Source organism: Calliopsis andreniformis, chromosome 6, assembly GCF_051401765.1.
Source record: "Calliopsis andreniformis isolate RMS-2024a chromosome 6, iyCalAndr_principal, whole genome shotgun sequence".
Classification (NCBI taxonomy): domain Eukaryota; kingdom Metazoa; phylum Arthropoda; class Insecta; order Hymenoptera; family Andrenidae; genus Calliopsis; species Calliopsis andreniformis.
Genome location: NC_135067.1, coordinates 11,851,603 through 11,878,408, shown reverse-complemented (window position 1 = coordinate 11,878,408; position 26,806 = coordinate 11,851,603). Strand labels below are relative to the sequence as shown.

The following is a 26,806-nucleotide window of genomic DNA, read 5'->3' as shown; positions in this document are numbered from 1 at the left end:
ACGAGTATCAAAGCAACTGCAATTTATCCGAGAATTAAATTTCATGACGCCACTATAGACAAGGTAATGCATCCCATTATCAAATGTTAAAAAATGAAACTACATAAAAAAGCAGACTATTCAGTAAGCATTTATCCTAAGTCGTATATTCAAATTGAATGATAGAAACACTTTTCATAAAAATTAATATCAAAATAAGAAACATTCAAAATATAGTATTTAATATTCGAAGCCGCCACCACATGACTAAAAATTTAATAACTTCTAAATAATATATCATACTTTTCTTGTCACTTCAAATTCTTCGTTATCTTATCATTAGTTGATAAAGATGAATGAGATAAACGAAACGCCAGAGAATTTCGCAAAACCTAAAAATATAAACACACTTCTCAAAAACAAAATGACTCAGAAAATCTCTAAACCTACAAACCCAAAATTACATAACAATTTTCTAATCTCCCTTCCCAAATCTTATTTTCCCACGAAGTTACCCAACCCGTACAACTAAACACTTTCCAAACCATCACACAGAAATCCATCGCTAATCACCACAAGATCCTCTCTTACCAACGCAGACAAATCCTCATCTTATCCGTCTGTCACTAAGAAATTACCAAATACTCCCATAAACCATTACCTGTCTCCCGCAGCATCGTTCTCTTTCGCAAGCATACTTTCTTCTCGCCCTCTGCAGCCAGCCGAACCGTCGAACGTATCAGCTAGGACCGCTCGGACGGTGAATCGGCCAGGCTGGCTACTAGATCGTAGAGAAGCTGAAGAGCGGCTGGTCGGGTAGGGACGCCCAGTTCACGAGCGAGCACGAAGTCGTCCGAGGCGGGCACGTCAGGTCCGAGTCCCAGCAATTCTGGTATCACTAGTACCCGCGGTGCCCACAAGAAGGCACTGTCAATTGAAAACGCGATAGGCGTGCGTGTGTGTCACGGCTGGTGACGTGCGATCGGCGTGCACAACGCCGTCGCGACGCGACGTCGACGTATCGCAATCGCGTCCACTCCCGGCTAGACGCGATCGTATCGGTGTTCCACAGGCGTTCCCAAGCCTCGAGATCCCAAGGACCAGCGACGCCAGACGCCCGCTGGCCAGGAACGTCAGGGTTCCACGTGGACGGACCTGTTATCAGCTCTCGGCACGTCGATGGCTCCCGGCGACTCTATTGGAATGCAATCGACCCGGTCGAGGCCCTCTGCGATCTGACAGGTACTCGTCTCGACACGTGATCGTTCGCGTCTGACTACTGCACGCGGGTGTCCACTTCGACTGTGGTGGACCCACACGTTACTGGTTACCCGATTATCGGTGAAATCTCACGGCTGCGAGAGACGATGCAGTTTTCTCTTCGCTCGTCAGTCGTCACACGCGCAGCGACCTGCTGCTCCCTCGCGAGGATGATAGCGAATGATTCACTCGCATGAGATCGATGTTTTCATTCAGCTTGAGGCTGAGGAACGGAGAGTCTCGGGCCGCGAGAGTGGCTCATACAGCTGTATTGTAGGTTTATCTGGATGCAATGTAGCGGTAATCCTGTGTGTAAAAGTGTGTGGTAATTGTTGACCAGAGTAAATAGAATTGTTATTGGGGGATTTGTTGATAAGAGTCTTTGCGACTCGAGGTTAATTATCTGATTGAGACGGAGTATGTAACGATGATCTGAAATGCATCTGGCTGGGAATGAGTTTACAAATTCTTGCTCCAAGATTGCTCGAACGAAGCTCATAACGAACTCAGGGAACGTTTTCACGCATCTTCGCGTTGATGCAATTGCCGGAAGTTCGAGCAAGCATTCTGCGTAAATGCCCCTCTCTCTCTTTCCCTCTCGCGCGTTCTTCGTCAGTCCCCCCTCTCCGCAGGGCCCTCACTACTCCTCTGTCTTTCTCTGCTGCTAGATCGTAATGCCAGCATGAATGCCACGGGCAGCAACAGTGGCGTCAACGGCAACGACAGCAACAACACGACCGCGGTCAAGACGAGCCCACACGGCAACAGTGGCCGTCTGCAGAGCGTGATCGGCAAACAGAGCAGCTGCATGCGCAAGATGAGCACGATGATGGAGGAGGAGGACGCCTCGGACGACATGGACCCCGACAGGGTAGGACACCAGCAGGACGCCGACTCAGACTCGCACTCGGAGGAGAGGGGTCGCTTGCTGGGCAGCGGCGAGGCGCCTCAAAGGATCACGATCACCCCCGCAGGCTCGGCCAGCCTCCACTGCAACGGCGTGAGGAAGGACATCTCCAGGAACAACAGCGGCAGCAGCATCCACGAGAGGTCCCAGCGAGGCCAGCAATCGAGGCACGAGCAGGCAGGCCAGCTGGAGACCAGGCTGTACAGAGACGTCCCGCAGGGTCTGCTCAGACTCAGTCGAGGGATCGACTCGCACGGTGGAAGGCATCGCTGCTCCAGCGTGAGGTCTGTCAAGTCCAACCCGACCATGGACGAGCACCACCAGCAGTACCATCCGCCCGCGGCCAGCTGGGCCTCGATCGTCTTCGCCGATGGGAACGGCCAGACCCACGTTAGACCGTTTCACGATTCGGTGTCTATACGATCTCTAGCATCGATCGGCATGGGCTCTTCCGACGGCCGGAAGCTCACGATACGTAGAGTTCCCACTTCGCCGTCGGAGCTGCTTAACATGGTACATCCGCCGCCGTAAGTGAGCCACATTACCTAACGTGCGCGTCTCCACGAGAAACGTCGGAAGGAGCGCGCTATGAATCATGTCCCGCGGTCCCTTTGCGCCAGGAATGCCTGCATGCGGCTTCCCTCGATGCCTGCGCGAGCTAGACAGTGCTTAGGTGCTCAGAGCTTCGCTCTGGGCGGTGGATTGTAGGCTGGCAAGGATAACGCTTGGTGGATGGCGGGCGGAGAGATCGCTGGTCGATGAGGATAGATAAGATAAACGGTATCTCGGCTGTTTGATCGATTCACTTTGTCGATAATTGATAATTGACGGCAGGTCGTTGAGGACGATTGATTGTTATTGTTTGCCTTCACGGCCGGCTGGCTGAGGTGGAGAGGGTCCAGGAGGAACTGTTTTGGAGCTTGGAAGTAGATTGTCTTGGGCTCTTCTGCTGGGATGCTGAGATGAGGTTTTTGTACTGTAGGTGTTATTGTTGGGGATATTTGTAAAAAATAATGGTAGATGAGGAGATTATAGCTGAAAGGGAATTGAGCAATATGGATCTGTACAACTTTAGAACAATCAGGAGCTTCTCAGTTTGGTAGAATGGACGTATTTTCACTGAGAGTCTTATCTTCAGTTGCCATCAGAGCAAAGTTTGTAGTAAGACCTAGATAGAGTGAGGAGCTTCACACAAACATTTCTCTAGATTTTCTGATTTAAAAAATGAGATATTTTATAAAAAGATGTTTTAGGTCTCATCCTTACATGTTAGTATAGTTTCAACTATTTGTCAGTCATTTTCTGCTTCATTTTTTTATAGTTTAAACACGTATAGTAAATTAACCCCTCTGACAATAATCACAATATTAAAATCCCATAAAGTCAATCAAAGCCTTCAGACTTTATTTACCCGCGCATTTTGCGAACACCGTCTAATAAAAGAAGCAAACCGAGGAAGCGCGAAACAGGTTCTACTTTGGCACTCCGAGCGCATAAAAATAAGCCTTGCAATCTCCTTCGTTCAGTTGATCCACGAAATGCTACCCAAGACAGCTGTTAATGTTAACAGTTCGGCATAATCATTTCCTCGTTAAGCTAAAGTTAAAAAATGAACTGGATCTCGATGATAGGCATTACCCTTAATTTGATGGGTACGTGTAAAATGAATTAAGCGCGTGGTCAAATTTAACGAACATCCTCATCTGGAGCACGATTGTTTAACACGAAGCAAGGGTATAAATTTAGCTGTTGTGCTTGTCTAACGTCCCGATTTCGGTGACAAGAGATGCCGCGTACGTCCGAACTGCTTGTGAAGCGTGGTCTCATCATCCAGGGCTTGCAATTCCAGCGTATTGTCCCAGAGACGTAAGTGGATAATAGGTGTACAATGTAAGACCGTACTTTTGTTACAAGTAGGTGTTCACGCGGTACATTGTTGTAGCTGCCCCGCTTCTTCCATTGAAATCGGAGAGGCCCGTTTAAAAGGCTGTCAACGTTGCTCTACATTCGATTTTTCTATGACAGGTGTTAATCAATTTTTCAGAGAGCTGACCTAACTATCTACTCTTATCAAATGATTCTATCCTGAAGTTTTACTGTAGATTACTAATACGAAATTTTTAGCTGCATGAGGCTGTTTAGGGTACAGCTGTAATAGTTAGAAATAGTTGAGTTTGAATTTGGTCTGATCATGATTTGTTATCATAAAGAAGAACGAGTAGTGTGTACCCCTTTTTGAGGTATCACTCAGGTTAACATTGACCTATCCTTATCTGCTCTCATGAAAGATAGAAAATAATATCTCTAACTCCTTCTTTTGAAGTGGAAATTTTAATTGACATCTCATATGTTAACATACCACATGTATAGCTTCACGCCTTATGCACTAATATAACAAACTTATGCTTCAAGCTTTCTTACATTAACTGCCCAATTGAATGGCCAAAAATTGACAATTAGTGTTCAGTCATCCATTACTTAAGCCCAGTTAAAACATCTTCTTTTCTTTCAAAAATAGCCATGTACTATATTCAGACACAATATAAAGTAAAAATAGACATTGACGAATGGATTTGTAAAACACGTCAGTGGTTATTTAACAGTCGTCAACCACTGTACAACTACTCTACAATACTATTCTCAAACATAGTCAACCTACCATCGTCCTAGATATCTATCCTTCCAGAATTCGTTAATAACGCATCGACGATTAATAACTATTTACTGCCGTTGTCCAGTTGCACGCACGACCATCACGCGGTCGTTTTTTGCATTATGAAATGTCGAGGAATTTACACAGGTGCGTCGTGTTTGTTATCCACCTCTTTCGATTGCCATAACTCTCGCCATCGCATCGCGACACCATTCTCCCATCTGACCGCCCCGCGAAACAGTGCTCGCGATAAACTCGTAAAAATTCATCTTCATACGTGCCGTTTATGTAACAGAGCCAAGGTGTCAAGATCATTCGTCGTTTCGTTTGCATCCCGTTTTGTTCTGCGCGATCATTAATCATAATAAGAGGAGACCCCCCTCCAGTACCTCGATTTTCACCTTTGCTGTTCGAGCAGCGGTTTATCACACGAAGACGAGTCAATTTTTTATGTACCCTCCTTTCTGACGATTTCAATAAATCACCGAGATAAGCCACGACCGATTTGGGATTCTTGGCTTGGCGAGACATGATGATTAAAAGTAACCGGTTCGTCATTCGTTTCGTGAGTGGTGAAGCGCGTAGGGAAGAGTTTCTTCGAGGGTACATTTTTTTTTAGATACTCTAAAAATAGTATTTCTTTAGAAAGTAGTGCTGTGCTATCTTAATTACTGGCTAGTAACTCGTTGGCGCGAAATACAGATGAAATTTTTTGTAATTTCTTGTAAATAGCAGGTTCCTCGATGCAAAAATTTAAAATTCAAATTAAATGGCGTTTTCCAATGAATTTAATATTTTGAGGATAAAATAGAGCATCTTAGCTGAAATTATAATAGACAATGTTGAATAAAAAGCATGTCATTTCTTGAAGTAACAGCAGCACGTGCATGGACTCCTTCATACATATGCAATTACTTGCATAATACTGGTCATCCTTTTTCCTATGATAATTTGACGTTCTTTAAACATTTAGAACATGTTGAGCATACTGCAACTATTCTATAAGGAGAATCGGTAGTCTTTGCATTTCATTATTTTTGAAATTATAAATAGCTGAAGTAGGTAAATTATGCTTGTACAAGCAGCATTGTCTAGACACGTCTATCACATGCTAATACTTCCTTTTGTGAATGAAAATGTTTAAATAACTTATCATTTTTTATTTATTTTAAACTGTGATAGATACTGTGTACTTGTTCTATTTGTCAAAATTCGATAATATTTAATCTATTAGAATAAGGAGAACAAGGTACAGAACACTTTTAGAGTGACAGAATCAAAGGGATTTCGTAGTTAGTCATTAAAAGCTGTAACACTCTCTCGAATTTCACAGAATCTGTGACTAAGCTCGCTTTAGTCACGGATTAACGATCAAATTCGCCAGTATTTCCACGTTAATCCGATTTCAGATCAGTGGAGGATGACTTGTCGGTGTGCACCAGCCTTGACGATGCGGATGCTGAAGACCCTGGGGACTACAGGCAACCGAGACGACCCCATTGGGCCAACAAAGTACAATTTGTCCTTGCTTGTATCGGTTACTCTGTTGGCCTCGGTAACGTGTGGAGGTTCCCCTATCTCTGCTACAAAAGCGGCGGTGGTGAGTGATCCTCTCGTCCTGAGTGTATTTAAATTAGTTCTAAATCGTACAAGTTCAACATTCTCACACTTCATCATTATACCTTTAAACGATCAGAAAATGTTACAATTTCTTTCTTGCTAAATTAAAAGTATTAAATCGCACAATTCATTACAGTAGACAGTGCTTAAGATTTATAAAGTTAAAGAAGACGATGCATTTTATCATGTACACGTTTGTGACAATGCTTCAAACAGATGTTCGTTGAAAACAAATTTGTACGTGCTAGATTGCTAGCTGTGACATACATATGTCTGCTGCGATTAGCGCCCTCGTGATAAGAATACGCGTGTACCATGTCCATTATCGGCATGGAATCGTGCCATTTACACGAAATAGCAAATCATTAAAAAATGGTCCCCTGAATACCTTTTTAATGCATAAACAGTACAATTTTTATAAATACAGGAATCTTCTAAAAATTTGCCAAATATTTTGTGCAACAGTTCATATCATAGTCCCCACGGTTAGCAGTAGGCAGTAGCATCTGTACCTACACGTGGGCACTAACTATCGCGCGTCAGAGGCTTCCGCGACCATTCTGCCGCGACATCCCCTTTTGTACCATATCTCAGCGAAAATATTCAGAGCAAGGGCAGGCATTCTCTCGGGTTCGTCACGCCGTAACATAAGTGCGTATCGTGTTGCCGCTAATTTTCAAAGTCTGAAAGCATCGCTTCTCGACGGAGTCCGGACGTGGCGCAATCCGCTCGCGGAACTTGATACATGACCTTGCCTAGAACGTAGCTACACTAGCGAGCTTCGTAAATGATTTCAATGACACCGGTGGAAATAATCGGTCGAGTATCATTTCGACCAACCGTTCGTTAAATTGGACAACTGGAAGACCAGAACGGGTGGCACGGTCTGATTTCAACCTGGCCGACTGACGCACAACCCTTTTCAATGGCAGAGCGGCAAGACCTAAACTTGGTTAACTCTGCACCCCCACTTTGTCGGAGCTGGAGTGGAAAGTAGGGATATGAAGAACGTGTTATCGATTTGCCGACATTGCGTGGCCATTTGATTACTATCTGCCTTAATAATCGAGAGGACAGTACAGATTGACAAAATGAGGTATCTACTGATTATTAGGCTTGCGAAGTGAAGGGATCTGATTTATTAAGAGATGTAGATCAGGGATTTAAATGAGATATGATCTTAGAAGATAATTTTTAGTTTTATATTTAATCTGTGGAATTATATAGGTATCAGATTTTCATGAATTTTCTGTTCCTTATCTTTTCAATTACTTCTGAATCAAGTATCTATTTTACGATCGTCAGAAAGTAATTAACTACTTAAAATTATGTTCAAGATACTCTCTTCAATAATTAACTAATTACAAATTATCAGTATATTTTTGTGATACTGTTAAAGTCAAAAATAAAAAAAGAGCTTTGATTAGTGCCAGCACGAACAAGAATATCGATATTTTTATTTTTGGGTTTTCGTATTTTACAAAGAGTGATTTTAATTAATAATGAAACATTATTCGAAGCACTAGGATTGGTGTACAAGCCAATACGTGTCAAAATATGGAAATACGAGATTATTGAATAATCCCAGTTGCAGTAGAAGTGGATAATCTAATAAGGGACTCGAGAAGGGGAGGGGTGGAAAATGTGGGCTATGAGTAAGGAGAACTGGAAGGTGTCGTGACTGAGTTACAGCACGCATCAGAATGATCATTTCAATAATCGTGTTATATCGTGCATCACAAAGGCAAATCAGAGAATGCCGTCTGATTTGTTCGACTAGCGCAGCACGATGTTCGTAGAATTAATTTACATGTGCGTGAGGCATACCGATACAGTACGAATTATTTCAGTGGCACAACCGGAAACAATAATCGTCGTTGTATACGGGAAACGTGATCGAATTTCTGCATAGAGTTCATTGTAGGTCTTGTAAGACGCTCTGAATGTGAAATGAACACAAATAGAACAGTACGGTCGTAAAATGATAACTCTTACCAATAAAAAGAATTTATCAAATTAAGAATTCGTCGATGTTTTATAGAAATATCAGAAAATAGTTAACAAAGTAATATTCATTTACTACGTTTTAGGTGAAATGCCCCCTGGAAGTTAAAAATTAAAAAATTAAAGAAAAATTGAAAAGAAACTTTTACCTTATTCCTATCTTGAGCATCTGACATTTTTATAGAATTTAGTGTTATCAAAAAATAAGAGTCAAAACTAAAATTTATCAAGTCCACCCACTGAAACTTATTCAAAAGTATAATGTAGTTAAATTTCATGATTAAACATGAATTTATTAACGACAAACAAAAAAAGAACAATCCACACGTAACAATGCAAAATAGTGCATGCTCAACATTGAACTTACGCATACAACGTGCGTACATACAAAGTATCTCGAACCACGTGGAGTAGTTAAACAATACCAGTTTCCTGATCGCTCGCGTTAACGTAGAAAAGTTCACACGGCGCTTATCGAAGGAAGGAAATGATTAGATTTGCTGAGCGCGAGAAATCGTGATGCCGTGTGAGGTAACACGAGTCGTCGGTCGTGGATTTAATTAACAAATGCGGAAAAAGGAAGTTGTGCCATTCGAAAGCGAAAAAGTTGCTTACCAGAGGTTCCTCGGAACGAAACGATAAATTTCCCCGATTTGGTGGATTAAATGCTCGTGCCCAAATTAAGTCGTAATCCACGGGTACTGCGATCATCGTTTATTACGAATAAAGAGTTACATCCAGTGACCTTGTTACTGCCCACAGAATGACGATTAACGTTGAGCACTATTACGTACAAGCCGTGTTTAAGGCAACCTTTAATAAATCCATATTACAGGCAGATTTACTGACAGCGTTTCTGTCCATCGAACAAGTGGATTGGAACGTAGAGGGATTGAAAAGTGGACCCTCATTGAGAGCGTGGATCTTCTAATGAGATAATGAATTAGAAGCAAATATGTAATTGCATCTATTGCGCACTAGATTTTTTATCAGTATTCTCTATAGCTGCAGAGTTGAAGATTTGTTATGTAAAACATGTATAATTTAAATTGTAAATAATTAGAATCGGAAACCTGCACGACTTTTGAATGGACAGTAGCTTGTAAATTAATAAAATGAAATTATTATTGAATCTTCAGACAATAATGGCGCATCTTGTTTTATTTTCAGGTGTGTTCTTGATACCTTATTTCTTAATACTTATAGTATGTGGAGTACCATTGTTGTATATGGAACTTAGTATTGGACAATTCACACGACGAGGACCGATCGGTGCTCTCGGTCAAATTTGTCCCCTGTTCAAAGGTACATTAAAAGTTTGCTGCGCTGACGGCTCATTTGATTCTGGTTTAAAATACAAATTTTCAAATCTTCAAATTTTCAAACTTCCCATTTTAAAAATTTCCAAGTCTTCAAATCTTCGAACTTTCAAACCTTTTAATTTTCAAGTTTTCCAACTTCCAAATGAAAAAGATTTCCGAAGTTTCGAGTCTGCAGAGTTTCAAAGTTTTCTCACTTTTCTCACTGTACGAAATTTGTACGTACCCAGTTAAGGATAACTTCTCCGCGAGCCAGAATCAAATAGGCTGTCCACACACCTTTCAACAGTAAATGAATTTTTATTTTTTCGATCAGGGGCTGGCTTATCGTCGGTAGTAATATCGTTTTTGATGTCGACCTATCATAATGTGATAATAGCCTACGCAATATATTATTTCTTCGCGGCGTTCAGAGCGAAGCAACCGTGGTCAGACTGCACCAATTCGTGGAACACGTTCGCCTGCTGGCTACCCACATACAGTGCCCTCGATAATCGAACTCGCCCGAACGCCTCCAGAACGCCATCCGAAGAATTCTTCGAGTAATTTCTTCGAACCCTTCAATCCATCAAAATTTAACAATTCCCTGCTAATTGAACGCTCATTTTCTTCTTTCACAATTCAGCAATAAAGTACTCCAAATCAGTAGAGGAATCGAAGAGTCAGGGGCGTTGAGATGGGAGCTGGTCGCGTGTCTAATTACTGCCTGGATACTGGTGTACTTTTCCGTCTGGAAGTCTATCAAATCATCAGCGCAAGTCAGATACCTCACGGCAACCCTGCCTTTCGTTCTAATCGTCGTCTTCCTCACGCGGTCCCTCACCCTCGAAGGTGCTAACAAGGGTCTACAGTTCTTCTTTCACCCTCGTTGGGAATTATTGGGCGACGCAAAGGTGAGAGAACACTTACTTTTTTGATTAAGCCAATTATTAAGCCTTGGCGCTGGTTCTTTTTAGAACTGATTCGGCTACTGGAGTTAAAGTTCGTTCCACTTGTGTGTCTGTTATGTTACTGACGTGTTTAGGTATGGATCAATGCAGCTGCGCAAATTTTCAATTCCGTCGGCATAGCGTTCGGCTCGATGATTTGTTTCGCGAGCTACAACAAATTCCACAATACCATTCTAGTGGACAGTGTGGCAGTCTCGTTGATAAACGCGTTTAGCAGCTTGCTTGTTGGGATATTTTCATTCGCGACCATCGGTAACATTGCTTTGGAACAAAATATGAGTGTCGAAGCTGTTCTAACGGATGGTACGTAGAATTTGGAATTGTTTATTTAGTGATATAGGACCAATACAAAATTACGTAAGAATATAAATTAAGTAATCATATGAAACTCCAGTATGTGATCTAAATTCCAGTCTATTGAATTTTAAAAGCAATTGTAATTGAGAACAGTTAACTGTTTGATTACTGAATTAACTTCCCAGTTTTCAACACCATATGAGTGGTGTCAGCCAGTGTCAGATTAACTTCTGGAATTTTATAGACAAATCATAATTTCCGTTCAAGGACCTGGCTTGGTATTCGTCGTTTACCCGCAAGCGCTAGCCAAGATGCCTGTGTCGCAACTGTGGGCCGTTTTATTTTTCTTTATGCTAGTCTGCCTTTCTTTGAATAGTCAGGTACGTGAAATAATCATATCATACCATCTAACCAATCATAGAAAAATAAATCCACTAATATTTGATAAAATGGCTAATACTTTTTTCACAGTTTGCAATAGTAGAAGTGGTTGTAACGTCGATACAAGATGGCTTTCCAAAATGGGTGAAACGTCATCTAGTGTGTCACGAAATGTTAGTACTTTTAATATGCGTTATATCATTCTTGTGTGGTCTACCCAATATTACTCAGGTAAATACTTTTCGAATCATTTGTTAATGTCATATGTAGTGTTTCAGTATTGTTGATTAAGGTTTAACTAATTTTTTAAAGAGTAATATGTATGTAACACATTACACTACCAAGAGTATCAATAATTGTATAATATGTGTACATTTTATTAATTAGTTAACCCTTGACCCATAGTCTTGAGACATCCTACATTTTCGTTAATAAAATATTTCTTATTCACAGGGTGGAATCTACTTCTTCCAATTAATAGACCACTACGCAGCCTCGATATCGATAATGTTTCTAGCCTTCTTCGAGGTAATCGCGATATCCTGGTGTTACGGTGTACGACGACTGTGCAACAACGTGAAAGAGATGACTGGACGAGTGCCCTCTTCGTATTTCCGATTTTGTTGGCTCTTCGCGGCACCTCTTCTTATTATGGTAATTCATCTAGTTCAATATTCATCCAAAATTTACCATACAATTTTCTAACAGAGAGATTAGATAAGACTGAATTAAATACACATTTTAGATTTTGCTGGTATTTTCATTAAAATATGCAAAATCATCCGTATTAATTACAAGCCTCGCCTTCGTGCTCGTATCTCAGGGGTTAAGGCTAACTTTTAATCACACACCACCATCCCATAATTCATCCACTGTTTCAGGCTGTGTGGGTATTCAGCTTAATTGATTATGAACCACCGACCTACCGCAACGGCGAGTACGAGTACCCATGGTGGGCAGAGGCGATTGGCTGGGGGATAGCGTCTCTGTCACTGATTTGCATTCCCGCTTTCGCTATCTACGAGTTTATCAGGGCCAACGGTGATACTTGCATCGAGGTAACCCAATCCACAATTAATCGAATCTATTAATTAAGGGATTACACGCTCGTAAACACTGAATACATTAATTTCTAACTTTTTACACAATCTTCGAATACAAATATACTCTCAAAGTATTATAATGTAATTTCCATGAATAATATCACACATGGGACAATTAATTTTTTATCAAAATTCAATCTTCTGACATGTAAACTATAAAGGATGGAAAAAATGGAACAAGAAGACTGCTAAAGAAAATATAGTACACTATAGGTACTGATGATATGTATAGTAATAAATTAGTTGAATTCAAACGAAATGACAACAACAACATATTTAGATGCTTCATGATATCACGCGAAGTCACAAGACGCGATAAAAATCTGCTTCCACTTAATTCCCCGAGTCACGACTCCAATCTTAACATCCTCTAACACTGCCTTTCAGAAATTACGGAATTCCATCAAGCCGCATTTCGAAGCGTGTAAAATCTGCGGCCAGGAATACTGCACCGAGCCCATGCACAATTTTGAGGAAGAGGCGATCAAAGAGGCGAACCGCCCTATACAACTTCACACGAACATCCTTTTGCCAAAGTCTCAGACGTGAGAGCAAAGTGAGTACTTCCCCTCCCTCCAAACGCCTTCACAAACGTGCAAAGCGTTCGATCGCTGATGTAGATAGAGCAAGAACGAGTCGACCTACTGTTCTTCATTATTTATTGTAGCGTTATCACGAGCTTACTAGGATACTTCGCCTAGATCGATCATCACTGATGTGAGCTTTTGGATTTGCTCAAAGCACAAAAATGTCGACGCTACAATTATAGTAAATACATGAGAATATAGTAAGAACATACGGGGTGTCTCAGTAGTAATGGAGAAGACTAAAAGTGGTTGTAATAATATTTTAAAGTTAATACGTTTCATAACTTTGTAATTTTATTTAAAAGGAATTTTATTGGATCGTCTATTTGACTCAGAAAATTTCAAAAATTTGAGATCTATATAGAAGAGTGATCTAGTGTTAAGTCAAAAATATTAACCTAATACTAACTTAATATTTTTCTCTCAATTACTCTACTATTTGTTAAAATATCTATTTACAATACATATCACACAAAATTTAAGCTTCTGTATGACTTCTACAAATATTTCAGCGTATACCAGAGACACCCTGTACATATTTATCCCATCGATGAATTTACAACACTGTCATCGTTGTTCCTAATTATTTATTGCAAAGTTGAGCGCTCGTTAATCCACTCTTATCACGCGGCATATATTTCACGACTTACGTTTACGTTTTATCGGTCTAGCTTCTGTTGGACGTCCAAAAACAATGCAAATGCTGTGACGTAGCATCGTCGAAAAAGTAGCCAGTTTTAAGAAATATGGAGCACCATAAAGTCGATGGCGAGCGATAAGCAAAAATTTCGCGGCCACACTTTGGAACGTGATGCTTCCTCGACACTCGGTGCATAGAAGCTAGATCGATATCTTCTGACGTGTTTGTACTAGTCATAAAATGCGTGTACCGCGGGAAATACATGTAGCGTGATAACGTCGAATACATTTAGAGTCGCTGCACGCACGTTCAACTTCGTCGATGAATAATTAAAGGGAATCATAACCGCGCGATATACGGAGCTGTCGTGAATCGACTGATTTCAATTTCAGCGAAGAATGCAGCGATACGTGGCATCAGGTTGTAAAGGACATTCATTTTTAGCCGCTTCCGCGAAATTTGTAACGTGTATAGAGGAACAGAGGTTAATTTGCGATATTGTTAGCTTAGGACGCGCGACTGCTCTGAGATAAGACATTTGTTAGATGCAGAAGAGAAATAATTTTAATGTAAGCTTGAGCAATATCGACATTCCATTGTCCTTTAAGATCGTGGACAGTGATTTGTAAATTTGTTTATAGCGTTAAGAATAACGATAGTTTTGAAGTTGATTGGGCCTAAATTAATTTGAATACGATTTTTGCAAGGTATTATAATTGAATATAACGAATCTGTGGAAAACAAGTTAATAAATCACTGTGTACTCCAGTAGCGAGCTAATTACATCTGTGTTATTGTTGTCGACTACTTTCATCGCGTAGTGTTAAAATAATGTTCAATTTAACATCCCTCACATTATACGTAATCATCGATGTTCTGTTGTAATTACAAATGCACTGTTCGAGGATAGAAATATTGTTCAGAGCACTACAATTAACAATTGATGTATGCTATACGGAGCGTTCATCGTGTACGTGTAGTAATTGGGATATTTTGTTATAAATTGATAAAGTGTCGTACACTTATCTTTATTTATTGCAAATAAATAACAAATTACTAAACCGGGAAACACTAAAATTTCTGTTTTTATGTGAATTGTATAAATTTGTATTTTTTAACGAGATACAGTATTCTCTTAATTGCCAAGTGTTGCAAGTGATAAAAAGAGAATTCATTGTTCTTAACATTCACCTTGAGACAATATTACGTCATAATTAATGAAACAAAGTCAAATACTTGACACTGCAAATTTTCTTGTGAATTCCAGTTGTACTGAGTGATTCAGAAGAAATGGTCAGTATTTTAAATTGTGAAAAAATTCGATTCTGGAAGATTAGAAATAATCAAAGATCTGTCTCTCATGCTATAAAAAACTATTTGATTAGTATACATGCACAGTAAGGTTTCGAATATATCACTGCCAAAATTTTCTAAAAAATAAAATATTACTAGATATTAATCCATAAAATAGTATCAGGTACAATTTTACTTCTTTATTACTATTTGAACCTAACTATATGAATCACTGTGTGTCCTATACGTTTTTATCAATTTATAACAAAAACCTTGAAAATGTTGGACCCTCTAGAACACACTGTAGAGGACGTTGAACAGGAACGAGTACAAATGTTAACGTTTTATCGCACTTGTACATTTTATCAAATAAGTAGCAACGTTGAATGCAACTGCATCAAAGACGATGAAGAGTGACGGCGTAAGCTTGTTAACAGTAACGTGGCCGTGCACGTGATAAAATAAACACTGTTAATACAGCCGATACGTAGTATAGCGAATTTACGAAACAGAAGAAAACCGTACAAAGCTGAACTGTCAATAATAGAAGCGCGTTAAGCACATTAGTTTGTAATAATTGTTCATAATGTTGTAATAAATTATTACATTCTCACTCTCCCTTTCTAAATATATATTTATTGCCCATTTCACTCATGTTGAACGACTGTTTTATAAATCTGATAAATACTGAAATTTATGGACTAAAAGAATTCTAGAAAAAATATTTTAATTCTAATCAGAATTAATTAATATTGAATTAAATATTAGTTCAAAATATTATCTAGGTACTTGATTTCATAAAATCGTCTTTTCATGTTACTGTTATTGAATTTTATTATCTACTGAATTTGGAGTTGAAACCAGAAATCCAGAAGCAAGAAAGCACAATTTTCGCAATAAGTTATTTATATTGATATTTTTCTTGAAGAAAAACGATTAGCTGGATTCATTGTTAGCCGAATTCATGAATTTTATGTAAGGTGCAAAACCACTCTTACGCGACGATTCCCAGTGGATCGCAACGAATCCTCATACGTTAAATTGGATTTGGCTAATTGCGTTATGGTAGCTTCGAGCGAAGTTTCCCGTGCAGCATCTAGCCATTCGAGTCTCATGCACCCCGAGGGTCGGTTCGAGGCACCCTCTGCTCGAGACTCGCGTGCAAAGCGAAACAGGAAGAAATATGACGAAGAAGTTCGAGTTCAATTGGCGGATCGAGGTGCCAGAGCTACTGAGGACTGGCTCGGTGTTTGATCGATGGTACGAAGAAAAGGAAAACACTGAGTACGAGCCGAGCTGTATGTTCAAAGTCGATGAATATGGATTCTTTATTTATTGGAAAAGCGAGGGAAAGGTATCTCGAAGCGAAACCTTGAAGTGTAGCTTTGTAGATGGATCAAATTTTAACACTTCAACCCCTTCTTAATATTTTGCCAACCTTAATAGGGTATATATGTCTGTTTCTTTATAGACCATATAAATATGCCCACGTAGCTTTTCTTATAAAATATAGAAAATTTAATAAATTGTTGAAAACGTAGAAACTTTTATTCAAAGTAGATATTTATTTTTACTTTAAATGACGTCATTTAGATGCATTGAGAAACCCACGAAAAAGCAATGAGAAAGTTTGGCAGAGAAAGTAGAGAGTCACTTGTCCTTGATTGCGCTAACAAATTTGCTTCGTAAAAATGATCTTCTCTGAATGCCTAATTTATGTAGACGTTGAGACTACTTGGTTTTATGCAATTAGATAAATATATTGACAGACAGATGGATTATTAAAATATCTTTTAACTCAGAAATGTCTTACGTAGGATGGTGATGTAATAGAATTGGCCCAAGTGAGTGATATTCGTTATGGTGGCACACCGAAGGTAAACTATAATTACTTATTTATAACAATAATAATAATAGTACAAACAAAATCAAACGATAAATTAATATTAAATATCAATAATTCAATTATAAACAAAATTTCTAATTTCAACATTGACTTAACGTAGTTTCGCTATTTGCAAGTTCTAGTTAGTGAATATTCAACGGTGAATGAATTATAATTTTACGTTCCCCAGGATCCTAAGTTATGCAATAAATTAAGTAAACACGGGACAATGGAGCAAATAGATGAGAAAAGCTTAACTATATGTTCAGGCATCGATTACACCAACATTAATTATATGCACGTTATCTGTGCAGACGCACAAACAGCTAAGGTAATGATGGTAGCTTAGGTAAAATCTGTTTTCCTATTTATCCTGAGTGAATCGCTGCAACGAGATGTTTAATGGATTTAGGATTGGCAAGCTGGTCTGCGAAAAATTACGCACAACACGAAGGCTTCGAATGTTTGCCCGACAACTCAACTGATGAAACAGTACGTGCTGATTACACTTAGTAATTTAAGGCTAACATTAATCTTTAGCTAATGGTAATATTTACTAACCAGTTGGATGAGATTGAGTTTTCAAGTGGATCCCAAAGGAAAAGTGCCTGTGAAAGTCATATCAAAAACCTTCGCCTCTGGAAAAACTGAGAAACTTGTTTATCAGTGCCTATCAGATCTGGGATTACCAAGTGGAAAAGTAAGACCATTTCTTGACTGTTTGCTTTATTTAGTACGGTGCATTGTTGTAAAATACACTCTACAGTTTAAAATTCAGCTTCTCAAATCGATAACCAAAACCACGTGAAAAATGGCGCACATTCATTGTGAGAAATGAATCTAGAGTGATTTATAAGTCAATTATTCAAAGAGAGTGATGTTCTAGTAGCTTTAAACGTTCCCTATATCTTCCCGAAGAAAAAGGGAACGATCATCTACAACGAAAAAATTGTTATATCGTCAATGAATGCATCGATATTTTACTTACAAAGAATTATAAATGGCACGACAGTGATTCTTTCTCTTTCAATTTCAGAGCGATAAAATCGAGCCGAAAGATTTTACATTCGACAAGTTCAAAACCTTATACTTTAAAATTTGCCCTCGAAACGATATCGAAGAACTATTCCAGTCAATGTAAGTACTCGTCTGAATGATCGAAATATTTAGAAATTACTCTAAATAAGAATTCATAAATAATTAATCTCTGCTTCAGAACGAAAGGGCATTCAGATACGATCAGTTTAGGTCAGTTAGTGCAATTCATGAACGAGAAACAAAGAGATCCTAGGCTGAACGAAATCTTGTATCCACTTTACGACGAGAAACGTTGCACAGAAATAATTAACGATTATGAACAAGACGAGAAAGTGAAAAATGCAAGTAAGTTTTTCTTTGAAAGAAATGTCTATTTTCTTAAATACCTAATTTTTTATAAAACTAATATTTTATAATATTGCTTCCGACATAGAAACCTTATCTAAGGAAGGGTTCATTCGTTATTTAATGTCCGACGAGAATGCCCCCGTGTTTCTGGATAAATTGGAAGAATGGATGGACATGGATCAACCCCTCGCCCATTATTACATTAATTCGAGTCACAACACTTACTTAAGTGGAAGACAAATTGGTGGTAAAAGTACCGTCGAAATGTACAGACAAGTGTTACTAGCTGGCTGCAGGTAGTTACTTATAAGCAATATTTCGGGAACACTGTATGCAAGTAGATAATGGAATGTGTGCTATGTCAGGTGCGTGGAACTTGACTGTTGGGATGGAAAAGGAGAAGACGAAGAACCAATCATAACTCACGGCAAGGCTATGTGTACCGACATCCTCTTCAAAGATGTTATATACGCTCTAAGAGACACAGCGTTCGTTACCTCAGACTATCCCGTTATCTTGAGTTTCGAGAATCACTGTTGCCTCAAACAACAATACAAATTAGCTAAATATTGTGATGAAATTTTGGGTGATTTGTTGCTGAAGGAACCTCTGAAAGACTATCCAGTAAGTGATGCTTGTTTTTAACATTTAAAAATTTTAAACACATAAAAGGACAAGTACATTCATTAAAATTCGCTAACTGTTAAAATGATCATCTTTAAAGTTCCACCAATAATCCTGTTTTACTTCTGAAGAAAAATTCAGAACAAGGATTTGTCAATTTCAAATGTATCACGAATACATAAACATTGCATTCTGTAATTGTTACTAATATAACGTAGCTCGAACCTGGACACCCTCTTCCACCACCGAGTGCACTGAAGCGAAAGATATTAATCAAGAATAAAAGGCTGAAACCAGAAGTGGAGAAAGTCGAGCTCGAATTATTCCGCTCGGGGCAATTCGAGGCAAAGGATGAGGTCGTCGAAGATCCCAATGCACCTGCAGGGCCACCAGAACCACCAAAGGTCAATGTCAATGCTACGGTTATCCGTTTCGATCGTTGATGACATTTAATTAATTTAATTACATTGTTCCTGCCTTGAGAGCAAACTTTTGCAACGCTTCAGGAAGAGCCACCACCAGCAGCTGAAGGTGCGCCAGCTGAGGGAGCTGCACCAGGCGAAGGAGGCGCTGAAGGTGAAGCAGCCCCTATCCAGTACACCGGAAGTACTATGGCGTGCCATCCATGGCTCTCCTCAATGATTAATTATGCACAACCTGTTAAGTTCCAGAGCTTTGAAACTGCAGAGAGTATGTATAACAGAATTTTCTTTCATATGTAATTATCTTCAGAATTACTTAAATGAAGTTTTTATCTCAGAGAACGAACTGAAGAACAGTTTGAATATTTGATATCAGAAATTTAATTGTATCGTGTATGTAGAAATTTAATTAAATGTAGAAACGTAGAAATTTAATTAAATTCAATTACTGTAATTAAACTATTGATAGATCACTATTCGATATTATTTTACAGAAAAGAATATCCATCACAATATGTCCTCGTTTTCGGAAACCGCCGCCATTAATTATCTAAAAACTAATGGCGTGGAGTTCGTTAATTACAACAAGCGTCAAATGAGCCGAATCTATCCGAAAGGTACAAGAGCCGACTCGTCAAATTATATGCCGCAGGTAACTTGAAGAAATTCGTTAAAAAATTTGAAATCTATCACGCGACAGAATCATTGTTAATATCTCTTTCTTTTTAGGTATTCTGGAACGCAGGCTGTCAGATGGTAGCATTAAATTTCCAAACGCCTGATCTGCCAATGCAACTGAATCAAGGAAAATTCGAGTATAACGCGACGACAGGGTATTTGCTGAAGCCAGATTTCATGAGGAGACCAGACAGGAGCTTCGATCCGTTCTCTGAGGATGTCGACGGTGTCATCACCGCTCAATGTTCCGTTCAAGTAAAGAATTTTCTGCAAACGATCGTTTTCGCATTCCAAATTATCATACACGTGAACTTTTAGCAAAATTACTTGTTTGTCAATTAGAATGCAAAATTCAAAGTCACTTAAACATACTGTTATATTTTTCTAAATTTCTTCTCGAAATATTTGATTCCCTTTCTTGGCCACTCATATGTATTTGTAAATCTGCACTTATTTTAATATTCTTTTAGTAATTAAAAATCCATTTACCAGATAATTGCAGGACAGTTTCTGTCTGACAAGAAAGTGGGCACCTACGTCGAAGTAGATATGTACGGTCTGCCGGCAGACACCATTAAGAAAGAATTTAGGACGCGAATGGTCCCTGGAAACGGCTTGAACCCAGTTTACAACGAGGAGCCATTCCTCTTCCGAAAAGTTGTGCTTCCTGACTTGGCTGTGCTTAGATTCGGTAATGAGGACAAACCAGTATTAAACTATTTAGAGTATCCGCTCATTTGCGAAAAACGAATACACAAAGTGGGCCATATAGACTGTTCCAAAATATTCTGTTTCATTATGACCGTGGAAAATGAACAAAATTTCAATTACTTTCTAATGTAAACTAAGGTAGTCGATCCTAATTTCGCCATGCTAACGTTTAAATCCTATAATATATTCCTAAATATACATATGCACTGAAATTATTGAATGTTTCATAAAGCTTAGGATCTTATCTGACATCTAGAATAAATTATTATCTACAAAAGGAATTTTATAAGAAATAGCGAACTTAGGGTCACCTAACTATTCTACAATTTATTTCATAACTTAATTGAAAAAGATAAGACAGTATTGTCAACTTTTAGCGACATATAATAATCTATTTTCCCCAGGCGTGTACGAAGAAAGCGGAAAACTGTTGGGTCAACGTATTTTGCCACTGGACGGCCTTCAGGCTGGATATAGACATATATCGTTGAAGACCGAGGCGAATTTTCCTATGGCGCTGCCAATGTTGTTCTGTAATATTGAGCTGAAGATTTACGTGCCCGATGGATTCGAAGGTAATATTTTGAGCAAGTTCGCCGGTCTAAAATAGAAGTGTACAGCGATGACTCCGATTCGAAGACGCTTTCTCGTCTTGCAGACTTCATGGCCATGCTGTCTGACCCGGGTGCATTCGGCAAAGGAACGGAAAAACAAGCCGAGACGATGAAGGGGCTTGGAATCGAGCAAACCGACACGAAGGCCGAGGAGGCGAAGAAGAAGGCCGAGCAGGCCAAGAAAGGTATGCACCGTCTTTCAGTGAATTCAAGTAAATGAAGGAACGGTCTGTTTAACGAGTAGCAGATTGAGACTGCAATAAATTAGCCTTCTTAATCGTTTAGCGGTGAACTTCTATTCGCGTGGCTAGATTAAATATTTGGTACGGGAACTTTTTTCTTTTATATTCTCCTTCCCTTCCCTCCTTCCGCCTCAGAGGAGTTTAAGCCGGAACCAATTACGCTGGACACGCTGCGGAGGGAGAAAACCTTCAAGTTGGGCAAGAAGCAACTCAAGGAATTGGATACGTTGAGGAAAAAGCATTTGAAGGAACGGCAGACGATGCAGAAGAATCATTGCTCCGCCATTGATAAATTGGTCAAGGGGAAAGAGTATGTACTTGAGATGCTAATTGGGAAATTAATTAAGTATATACTATTACACTAATTACTAAGCTCACGTGTACAAAATATAAACACAATTCATTCTGCGCATCTCTGTACAATTCATTATTTACTAATCGTAATTATCCCTGATTGGTAATAAATTTTATGTTTTCTAGCAAAAGCGCACTAGTCCAAGATGCGAATGTGAAAAAAGTAATAAGCGAGCAAACCACGCAATGGTCCCAGATGGTGGAACGACAACGAAAAGAAGAATGGGAGTTATTAAAGGCTCAAGCGGACGCGGGTCGGGAAGAATTCAAAAAGATAATCGATGTAGTACTGGCTTCACAGGTGAAGCAGTTACAAGCGAGACATGACAAGTATGTAAATGTAGTATCTCAAAATACTTTCAATATTGAATTCAAATCAAATATTAATACATCTGATGTATTTTTTAAGATTAAAAAACATTTTGAAACAGGTGATCATAAAATTTGAGAGGCCGTAACATTCACTAAACGAAAAAAAGTACAAATAAACTGATTGAAAGAAGAAATAAATTTCAAGCTATTTTCTCGCGTTCTAAATTTCTAAAACATACGATAGGATTTTAAAAATATGAGCTTCTTACATAACTAACAAATTTCTAAATCGTATATTAAAAACGGATAGAACAAGTTCTTTAAATATCTTCTGAAAAAATCTAGGTCAGACGATTCTTTGAAACATCTATTTTCTACCACTGCACTGGTCTGATGTGGATGTCACCTACGAATGACAAGAACAACGTAGATTTTTCTGTCGCCAAAAAATTCAAATACCGAAACATGTTATTTTAGTTACTGAGATAACAAATTATTTTTATATTTTTTGTTTTTGATTTCAAGGAGACAAATGATAGTAAATATTGCAATTACGCTTTATAATATCTTACTTCAACAATAAAGTAAAAGCTGAAGCATAATGAAATTCAGCGAAAGAGCTCTGAAACTATCTTTATCTGTTCTTCCGTTTCAGGGAAATCAAAGACATGAACGCGAATCAAGCGAAAATATCTGTCGAAACAGCGAAAGAGGTAATGAACGATAAAGCTTTGAAGACAAAGGGTGACAAGGATCGTCGACTTCGTGAGAAGAAAGAGCAGAATACGAAGAAGTTCATGCAAGAAAGGAAAAACGTGCAGCACAAGCAAAATCGTGATAAAGAGAAGCTGAAGGTTGCTCATGAGAAAGCAGTGGCAGGACTCGATAATGATATTACTGCGGTAAATTTATATGATACTTAGGAAGAACAATTCAATTCAAATTTTTAAATTGAATATTCTGGCTTTACGATTATGCAAGTGATTACGAATGCGTCCAACTATAAAAAAAGACTTCTTTTATGTGTCTTCAATGATAAGTAAAAGTATTTTGTTCATTCATCTTTAAATCATGAAAAAATTTTGTGTTTTCTGTTGCAGACTATCGAAATGTATACAAATGAAGCACTTCACTGGGACATGTCGTCGAAACAGGAATTCTTTGTGTAACTTGTGAGTGATTCATTTTCTACTCGGACGTTTACTATTGTTCTCCTAATCAACAACACAATCGAATTATGAAGAGTTAATCGCTATAGTTATTTACACAGTTCATTTGATACTTCTTTACACAATACTGGTACCTTTCTGTATAACTATATATCACTTGTGCTTAATATTGTCATTTATTGAAGCTAGAAATTTAAGGAAAAAATTCTTATCAACTTCCCGATTATTCGTTTTTAAATTATAACATGTATATTCTGTTTCAACTGTAACTATAAATTCAATTCAAATAAATTCTCCGACATATGTCGTAAAATTCATCAGAAATCTTTTATTCCTCTGTACAATTATAATACATTTTATACATCGTTGGCTGTTAATCTCAATTGAAAAACTTGTACTATCGTCATTACTCACGCCAACATTAACCCCTCAAGATGCCACCTCTCGAGGGGTTGATAACCGAACTGACTTGTGCGTAAACATATTTTTTGTGATAGCCATGAAGGCTTAGTGCTATTCAATATTTTATACGCTACTTTGCACAGCGTTACGCCGAGGACAAATAAAACATAAAACATGAAATAAACAACGAAAAAATCGAACGTAAAACGACGAACCTGTTTCCGCAGCTTAAAGTGTTTTCTCCTTATACCGTTCCAAGTATCTCTGTATGAATGGCATCCTATAAACCCGTAAAGAAGCAATGGATCCAGCACACGCACCGACCCAGTACACTATTACGTGTTCCATAAAAGTAGTTCCCAAACATCCGTATTTTAAGGAGGTCGCCAGCGCGGGATTAAAGTAGCCGCCAGAGTAATCAAAGGCTGGAAACAGTATGAAAATAGACGGGCCATCAGCACGAGCATCGACCAGCATTCGCGTGCAAATAAACATGCCTAAATTATGACTAAGTTGCAGTATATTCGCGAAATTGCATTTCAAGATCTAACTCGGAAACTTTTTTTTAGATAAAGAAAACAATTTGTTTATTTGTGATTTGAAAGAAAGGATAACGTATGAAAGATATTTTTTTTTTTAATTTTTTGTGAGGATTTGGTATTCAGAATGCAGGCGACGTCTCGAAGACGTCTATTTTATGCCTGAACGTCTTATGACACAATTTGGGTGTCACAAAAACAGCTGACGACGTACGTCTTAAAAACTTCTGAAAACTACGTCCATAAGACGTCTTAAAGACACACTATATGGATGTCTTGAAGACGTCTGTGTGTTCTATAGGTATTAACGCGTTGGCAACCGACAACGTGATTCTATGTCATTTTAAAATCTAGCAACGAGTTATAGCAATATTATGTGACTATTTTATGACTATTTTATTAACTTTGTAGACTAAAAGCTGTAAAAAATGTGTATTATTTAAAAGAGAATTGAATATTATAAATTGTTCAAACCTGCTATAACCAGACTTGTCCCAATAAAGGAGTCGAGAATGACGCCAATCTTTAAATCTATCTCGCTTAAAGCGCGCGAAACCACTCTGTATATGCAAGTTGCCACGCACTCGATAAACGCTCCAAATATTACAGGCACCTTGAAAACAGGGAATAATTGATTACATAAATATTACTAAATCCTGCGCCCTTTAAGGTTAATATCAATTAAACACAAATTCCTTTTCAAATATATTTCTAACCTAAGGGATGAAATTCATACTCAAAGATTTATTGGTAACCAGCAGGGAAAGTCAAATGATTATTCTTACTTGTAAATCAGTAGTGCAATCTTCAAATGCTTTATTTCTGTGCGTTGAAACAATTTCTAGTGCCCAGAGTAATTGAACGTATCTAAACACGGCAAGACCACCAACAAGTTCCGCCCATATTAAAAGGAAAGCGTCGCGGACTGATTTCTTCCCCTCAACGACATCTTCGAGGTGTGTATAAGGGCAAGCTGTTGCATCACCCCAGTTCATCGACCACCAAATCGTCAGCACAAACAGAAATATCCCGTACATCGAGACTCCCCAATTTTCCGCAACTAAAATGCATCGTTAGATTTCAAATATTAAATATCGTATCACTTTTACAACGCAGATGCGTGTGCACTTTTTCGCGGCATGCGTGCGCATCCCCTTCTTCGCACTGAATCCCGGGAATTCAAATTTTGCGCGCCTTTTATGAAATTAAATCCCCAATTTTTAAATTATTATATCTCAAAAATAAAACCTTAAACTTGAAAGTTAAATTGTAGTTTTTTGGTATAAGGAAGTTGTAAATTTGGTCTTGGGTTATTATTTTTGAATAACTTGTATAGTAAAAGCTAGTTTGTTGCCAAATGGAACATTCCCAAAGTAGCAGAATTTATAAAAGTATCGTAGCTATTTTAAGGCGAATAATTTGAAAACTTATGCATGTTATAGAAGAGAGAACTTACTTATTATGAGTTCGAAACATGCTCCACAAAGTTCACCGGTAGCGATACCTTCTAAAAATAGGGACCTTATGAACGGGTCCCGTATGTAATAGTTGACATATCTTCTCAACCAGTAAGCTATTAGACTTGTCAGTACAATATACAGTGTTGACACTGCTAAAGCGATCATTGTCGCAGCCATTGTGCTGATTGTATGTATGCAAGCTTAATAGGGATTCTACAAAAGTAGATAAACCATATCAATGTACATCAAATTCAATTTAATTAATCATGTTATAATCAATCATCATTTTTCTAAATTTAAAAATAGAAATAAATTGCCTGTAAAAATTAGTAGAATTTTTATGTCAATAATTAAAAAGATCTTTTAAAAATATGCGGTATAATGGTAAAAAAAATTAAAGTATGTTACAGCTTGGTCTAAAATGACAATCAAGTCATTATGCAACAGTATACAGTCATTCAGCGAACTATGGTATCAGTAGTTCGCTGTGGGACGTGTAGACGCAATGGTAAACTTACGTGTCTATCATCGAATTTCACTTGCTTTTGTCATCCCTTCCTGGTCGAGTTTTGCACGTTGACACTACACTTAAACTATTTCTCAGTACCTTCTCGCGCGCAGCAAGATTTTACTTAACAGTTATTTAAAACTGACCAGTGTAATTGAATATATCTGGTGGATATGTCGCGTCGCTTTAAATAGCTGGTCTCCCAAATTGCCTGGTTGGGCATCAGCATTACGTTATAAACATGGGCTGTTTTTCAGTATACATAGGTCTATTATAAATTATAAACGATATTTGTCGTTTCTCATCGATCTATAGACAATACTTTATGCATTCCACATCATCGCGTTTAATCACTAGTAAACATCCAATTAAGAATATATTACCGTTACAAGTTTAGTTATTTACATTTTCCTCTCATACTTTAGTTATGTATTAAAGAAATATTCACAGAGAAGCTGTACAAATTCGTTCCACGCTTACATTCGCTATTTCGTTGATGTCTATAAT

At 38.3% G+C, this 26,806-nt stretch overlaps 4 protein-coding genes across 9 annotated transcripts in view; 2 read left to right on the top strand and 2 right to left on the bottom strand.

Annotated features, from left to right (window-relative positions):
• Nucleotides 1-24,080, bottom strand: part of Cpr21 (cuticular protein 21) — a 46,758-nt gene extending 22,678 nt beyond the window's left edge. The window contains exon 1 of the mRNA XM_076379877.1: nt 24,008-24,080. The gene's annotated coding sequence lies outside the window, so the exon portion shown is untranslated. The remainder of the gene's footprint in view (nt 1-24,007) is intronic.
• Aqp (aquaporin) overlaps nt 1-26,469 on the bottom strand; it is a 64,380-nt gene extending 37,911 nt beyond the window's left edge. For 2 of the 4 annotated variants that reach the window (XM_076379873.1, XM_076379876.1), the window contains exons 1-5: nt 26,310-26,469; nt 25,788-26,004; nt 25,117-25,391; nt 24,806-24,944; nt 24,008-24,217 (exon numbers count right to left, since the gene is read on the bottom strand). In XM_076379873.1, coding sequence (XP_076235988.1) covers nt 24,021-24,217; nt 24,806-24,944; nt 25,117-25,391; nt 25,788-25,968 — 792 coding nt within the window. In that variant the 5' untranslated portion in view covers nt 25,969-26,004; nt 26,310-26,469 and the 3' untranslated portion in view covers nt 24,008-24,020. Of the gene's footprint in view, nt 1-6,367; nt 6,383-11,893; nt 12,034-24,007; nt 24,218-24,805; nt 24,945-25,116; nt 25,392-25,787; nt 26,005-26,309 lie in introns of those variants that run through there. The other 2 variants (XM_076379875.1, XM_076379874.1) reach the window with 2 other exon arrangements.
• On the top strand, nt 988-15,611 carry Ine (solute carrier family 6 member inebriated). Of its 2 annotated transcripts, XR_013002101.1 has the most exons (14): nt 989-1,221; nt 1,908-2,673; nt 6,209-6,399; nt 9,594-9,728; nt 10,059-10,284; nt 10,368-10,635; nt 10,767-10,995; nt 11,257-11,369; nt 11,461-11,601; nt 11,824-12,024; nt 12,252-12,428; nt 12,861-13,029; nt 13,141-13,241; nt 14,093-15,611. XR_013002101.1 is itself a non-coding variant. In XM_076379872.1 (13 exons), exons 2-12 carry the CDS (start codon nt 1,922-1,924, stop codon nt 13,020-13,022), a joined length of 2,595 nt encoding a protein of 864 aa, XP_076235987.1. In that variant the 5' UTR covers nt 988-1,221; nt 1,908-1,921; the 3' UTR covers nt 13,023-13,029; nt 14,093-15,611. The 2 variants fall into 2 exon arrangements, 1 of the variants encoding a protein (XP_076235987.1); XM_076379872.1 differs by lacking the exon at nt 13,141-13,241 and having other exon boundaries at nt 988-1,221.
• LOC143180265 (1-phosphatidylinositol 4,5-bisphosphate phosphodiesterase) lies at nt 16,072-23,696 on the top strand. Of its 2 annotated transcripts, none has more exons than XM_076379869.1 (20): nt 16,072-16,347; nt 16,811-16,870; nt 17,069-17,209; nt 17,291-17,370; nt 17,443-17,578; nt 17,915-18,015; nt 18,095-18,261; nt 18,350-18,560; nt 18,630-18,888; nt 19,107-19,292; nt 19,395-19,578; nt 19,805-19,962; nt 20,040-20,243; nt 20,481-20,679; nt 21,104-21,274; nt 21,358-21,498; nt 21,691-21,865; nt 22,036-22,239; nt 22,877-23,123; nt 23,322-23,696. In XM_076379869.1, exons 1-20 carry the CDS (start codon nt 16,177-16,179, stop codon nt 23,388-23,390), a joined length of 3,264 nt encoding a protein of 1,087 aa, XP_076235984.1. In that variant the 5' UTR covers nt 16,072-16,176; the 3' UTR covers nt 23,391-23,696. The 2 variants fall into 2 exon arrangements, with proteins under 2 accessions (XP_076235984.1, XP_076235986.1); XM_076379871.1 differs by lacking the exon at nt 16,072-16,347 and adding an exon at nt 16,436-16,440.
• Nucleotides 26,470-26,806: the final 337 nt, after the last annotated feature.

Excerpts from the sequence above, each read along its gene's own strand:
- LOC143180265 (XM_076379869.1), top strand. The coding sequence starts at position 16,177 with ATGACGAAGAAGTTCGAGTTCAATTGGCGGATCGAGGTGCCAGAGCTA. Across the intron at positions 18,262-18,349 it reads CGAGAAAGTGAAAAATGCAA|AAACCTTATCTAAGGAAGGG; the intron begins GTAAGTTTTTCT and ends CTTCCGACATAG. Across the intron at positions 19,293-19,394 it reads GGCCACCAGAACCACCAAAG|GAAGAGCCACCACCAGCAGC; the intron begins GTCAATGTCAAT and ends GCAACGCTTCAG.
- Ine (XM_076379872.1), top strand. The coding sequence starts at position 1,922 with ATGAATGCCACGGGCAGCAACAGTGGCGTCAACGGCAACGACAGCAAC. Across the intron at positions 2,674-6,208 it reads AACATGGTACATCCGCCGCC|ATCAGTGGAGGATGACTTGT; the intron begins GTAAGTGAGCCA and ends ATCCGATTTCAG. Across the intron at positions 12,429-12,860 it reads ACGGTGATACTTGCATCGAG|AAATTACGGAATTCCATCAA; the intron begins GTAACCCAATCC and ends ACTGCCTTTCAG.